Here is a 4,898-nt window from a genome sequence, read left to right as displayed (position 1 = left end):
TGTTCCTTTCGGCCATTTGAAGTTGGCGCAAGTCAATAAATCGTTCAGATGTCATTGAAAACCCAACATTTAAGGCCTAAAATGAGTTTATTTGTAGTCGGGGGTAAATTCGGGAATAAAAATGTTCTAAGGGGCATAGTTTTTAAGGCGCTTGGCGTTGATGCAGTCTAGAGATGGTAAGGCAGTGCTCCGCCTTATGTGATGTGGCGCCTTATGGGGTTTTTTTTTTTTTAAACACATTTTAAATTACTTGATGAGATTCCATATATAGATTTTTTATTGGTAAGTGTATGGTTTTGTTAACACTTGAGATGTATGGGATCAGCTTTACTCCATCAAAAATAACCAAAACAAACAAAACAAAAACACGATTCACAAACAAGGTTTGGATTTTGTCAAAGGTTTTAAGAAAGGGCTTTGAGAAGGAATCAAGGAACAAGGAAGAACCACTGATCCAAGTGACCATTTTGCTCCGGTGAGCTTCATTCTTCTTTGACGGGAGAAATATAGTGGATGACCTTAGGGCTTAGGCACTCATTTTGGCATCATAGAGGTAAGTATAATAAATACTTGTATTTTTTATGTCTTCTTTTCTTTATATTTATAATTTTGTTTTATAATTATGTATTTATATTATATGTTAATATGATTGATGATTGATAAACTTAGTTTATTCACTTTATTGATTTGTTTTCTTAATGAATATCTTACATTGGTATGAATATGAACCTTTAATATTTATTTAACATATGAGTAATAGGATTCAACTAGGATTTTAACCAAATAGATTGGTTTTATAAAAAAATTTACATAGGAACGCTTTAGTCGATAAGGCGACGCTTTATGCCCGCCTTATCGCTAAGGCGCTTCGAAAGACCCTCAAACGCCTCCGTCGCCTTACCGCCTTAAAAACTATGCTAAGGGGTCGAGGTGGTGTTTGTTAGATTGAGGTAATCAATAAGATAGTGGATTTGATGAATGGCATTCATAAAGTTTGCTTGAGAGAACCCTTTTAAGTTTGCTCTTTCGCGTGATTACCCTTTAGTGTCTATTTTTTTTCTCACAGGGTGTCCATTACTGTAAGGAAAGCCGGCTCAGTTGGCTTACTAATATGACCACTTGTACCTAATAACCATAATTTTTTGGTTCCTTCAGTGGATCATCCATTTACTCTCTCTGCCCCATATTTCTTATCTCTGTACATTTCCTTTTCAGCGGTTTGGGGTGGGGCCAGATTGGCAGATGCCCTTGAACTTGTGGGAATACCTAAGCTGACAGCTATCACACCATCAGGAGGAAAGCATGTTGAATTTACTAGTGTCGATAAGTGTAAGGTGATTGTTGTTGTAACATGGGTTTTCATTTTCTTTGATGGAAGTAGTTTCCTTATTATTGATTTTTGTTTTAAATTTGGAAATTTGTAGGAAGAGAATGGGGGTCCATATAAGGCATCCATCCCTTTAAAGCAGGCAACAAGTCCAGAAGCTGATGTATTACTTGCATATGAGATGAATGGAGAGGTACATGGGCTGTACATCATTCTTATCTGCTGGGTGGATCTGCATATCTTTTAATCATTCTTATTTAAAGTATAAACTGCATGTCACAATTGGTTTTATATTGCTTTCTTATTGCTCATCATGGCTATAGATGCAAGCCAGAAAAGACAAATTTGCATTATATTTTAGTTAAATTTTTGGATTCTTTCAAGTTTTATCATATGACTAAAAGGCTGCTTCCTATTGTTATATTAGGCTGGGGTTGTTTCCTACATGTGTAGAGTACTGTTAAGCGGTTGAGGGACTGTTTTACCCACTGTTACTTGCTGCTAAATTACATACATATACTGTTATAAGTCTGAAGTCAGTACATAATGTGGGTGTTATCTGAGATCCTATCTGGGGTTAGGATAGTTGTTACCTAGCCTTACATTATTCAGCCATGTATCCACATGTAGTGACTCTATGATCTTACCAATGTTTTTGCTTTGTCTGCAATGTCCTGTGTTTTTGGAAAATGGAGACAAAACACCACTAGTAGAAATGGAGGACAGATAAAAGAAGGGTAGAGAAGAGAAGAAACAAAGTTAAACAGTCAGTTAAGCATTTTAGCTGAGTCAGGGAAAGTATGGAAACTATATGATAAGTGAGAGCAGTAGGAGAACTGGAGAAGACACATGGATAAATTTGCTGAAGGAATGGTAGACTTTTTCCTTTTATATAGGTTAATATAAGTAGAATCAACTTTGCATGTTTCCAAGGAGGGATGATTTCAGGTGGAATGTGGAAGGAAGATAAGAAGGGCAGAGAAAAATGGGAAGTGAAGTGTGGATTAATTTCCATCAGAGAAAAGCTATGGAAGAATCATTTTGCCGCAGTGAAAAACTCAAGGCTTTGTAAGAAATTTTATGTAATGGAGAAGACACGTGGATAAATTTGCTGAAGGAATGGTAGACTTTTTCCTTTTATATAGGTTAATATAAGTAAAATCAACTTTGCATGTTTCCAAGGAGGGATGATTTCAGGTGGAATGTGGAAGGAAGATAAGAAGGGCAGAGAAAAATGGGAAGTGAAGTGTGGATTAATTTCCATCAGAGAAAAGCTATGGAAGAATCATTTTGCCACAGTGAAAAACTCAAGGCTTTGTAAGAAATGTTATGTAATGGTTATTCCTTTTCATCCTTGCTTTTCTTTTGAACTCGTGGGTATTTCTTCCTAAGAACCCTTTTCATTGTTATTGGAACTGTTTATTTTCTTCTTCTGTTGATCAATCTACTTGAAGTTTGATTCTCTCAGAAAAATTATGATTTTGTTTCCTCCCTTGTTCTTCTTGGCCTGTTCCCTTTTCTTTATCTCTGATGTTTTATTTGTCGTCACTGGTCATCTTCCCTTTTTCTTTTCTACTGCCATTTTCCTTTATGATTTCTTTTCAGTTTTTTGCAAGAGTGGTCCTGCGTTGTTGTAATTGAAGTTTAATAAGTTTAATTTCATGTTGGCCGTGCCAAAGATTCTCAATAGGGATCACGGGTATCCATTGCGTGTAATTGTCCCTGGGGTTATTGGTGCCCGCTCTGTTAAATGGTTGGATTCCATCAACATATCTGCAGAAGAAAGCCAGGTTCAAAAAATTAAGCATATAAATTATATTTCTTTTTGGGGAATCACAATGTTCTTTTAACATTCTAATTCACAACTTTGATTTACATTGCTACAAAGTAGGGTTTCTTTATGCAAAAGGACTACAAGATGTTTCCACCATCTGTCAACTGGGAAAATATTAACTGGGCTACCCGAAGGCCGCAAATGGATTTTCCTGTTCAGGTATTCCCCACATTGCATGTTAGCAAAACTTCTTATGTGTTTTGCTGCCACTTCGCACGGATTCCTTGCAAGTCAGGCTGGTTGGGTATGCTTGTATAAAGACTCTAAACAATGTTCTGGATTATCTGTGCAATTCCACTTGATGCTGAGGAGAACTTTGATCAGGTCTGATGGGGCAACAGTGTTTTTTCTGACTAAAACTTTGATTGTTTTTTCAGTCCGCTATTTGTTCCTTGGAGGACGTGGATGTGGCAAAGGATGGAAAGGTAAATGATCCCTGAAGCCATTATAAATTGTACTGAATGTATATCGATATGCCTGTTTGTGTTTACATGATCAGGCAAGTAATGCTATGTCAATTATTTGCACCATATGGACAACTTTGGGGTGGTTGAGGAACTGTTTAGATATCTCTACACGGTTTTGACTCAGGAAGACCCTTGTTTCTATATTCTTATCCAGGTAATTTTCTTTTCTTATGCAGGTAACGGTTGCTGGGTATGCAGTATCTGGAGGTGGACGTGGAATCGAGAGAGTGGATGTATCAATCAATGGAGGGAAGACATGGGTGGAAGTGGCCACGTACCAGAAGCCAGACGTTCCATATGTTGCAGATGATATAAGCTGTGACAAATGGGCATGGGTATTTTTTAAGGCTGAGGTTGACATCCCAAAGAATGCTGAGATAGTTGCCAAAGCGGTGCGTGGTTTTTTTTCTGTGACCTTTATTTTCCAATTTAGTATCATGGAACCCCAAATTGGATACATGGTTGTTGATAAAAAGATTAGAAATGTAATAGAGATTTCATTAGATTTCATTTGCCAATCAATAAGATATTAGGTGCTATCTGCCTATAGACTCTAGTAGTCACTCAATATTCATTATTGCCATCCCTAAGCTTTTTTTTTTCTTTGGATGAATCCCGAAGCTCCTTGATGTGAACCATTTTCATTGTCTTGATGGCCAGGTTGATGTAGCAGCAAATGTGCAACCTGAAGACGTGGCTGTCATCTGGAACTTACGTGGAGTACTCAATACATCGTGGCACAGGGTCAAAGTCAGGGTCAGTCGCTCCAATCTGTAGATCAGGCACGGGAAACAGTAACTATAGGACAATGTACTGCTGTTGTGTGCAGTTCTTTTACATTCTTTTTTATCAGAACTCAAAAACAGAAATTTAGCTTGATTATCATCCAAAGAACATGGTCCGATGGTTCGGAAGGGTTGTGAACTAATGTTGTCATCGTGGCAACCGTGGTTCGATCATGAATAAAAGGTATGCAAGTTAAACCAGACAATTATTTGATGTTTCTTTAGCATCTATATTTTTCAAGTTTCCCACACAATTATTCACCAAACTAGGGATAGATGAATCAAAGATCAAATATTGAGCATCACCTAATATATTGAAATTAATTCTTTAGCACTTATGTTTTGTATGGTTTTCTTTTCTTTTCTATCCAACCAAACACAGCCTTATTATTATTATTTTTTTCTTTTCTATCCATTTCCATCGAATCAAACACTGCCTAAATTTCAGGGTGGAGAAAGCACAACGCCCAATAGGGAATATGGAA

General features: G+C 37.0%; 1 protein-coding gene across 2 annotated transcripts in view; it reads left to right on the top strand.

Moving 5' to 3' along the window:
- LOC122077518 (sulfite oxidase) overlaps positions 1-4,619 on the top strand; it is an 11,641-nt gene extending 7,022 nt beyond the window's left edge. The window contains exons 6-12 of one of the 2 annotated variants that reach the window (XM_042643475.1): positions 1,216-1,334; positions 1,425-1,520; positions 3,007-3,117; positions 3,219-3,320; positions 3,539-3,586; positions 3,805-4,020; positions 4,289-4,619. In XM_042643475.1, coding sequence (XP_042499409.1) covers positions 1,216-1,334; positions 1,425-1,520; positions 3,007-3,117; positions 3,219-3,320; positions 3,539-3,586; positions 3,805-4,020; positions 4,289-4,405 — 809 coding nt within the window. In that variant the 3' untranslated portion in view covers positions 4,406-4,619. The remainder of the gene's footprint in view (positions 1-1,215; positions 1,335-1,424; positions 1,521-3,006; positions 3,118-3,218; positions 3,321-3,538; positions 3,587-3,804; positions 4,021-4,288) is intronic. The other variant, XM_042643476.1, reaches the window with a different exon arrangement.
- The last annotated feature ends 279 nt before the right edge of the window (positions 4,620-4,898 follow it).

The sequence above is a fragment of the Macadamia integrifolia genome, chromosome 4 (genome assembly GCF_013358625.1).
Source record: "Macadamia integrifolia cultivar HAES 741 chromosome 4, SCU_Mint_v3, whole genome shotgun sequence".
NCBI lineage: Eukaryota > Viridiplantae > Streptophyta > Magnoliopsida > Proteales > Proteaceae > Macadamia > Macadamia integrifolia.
This window is presented reverse-complemented; position numbering and strand designations above follow the sequence as displayed.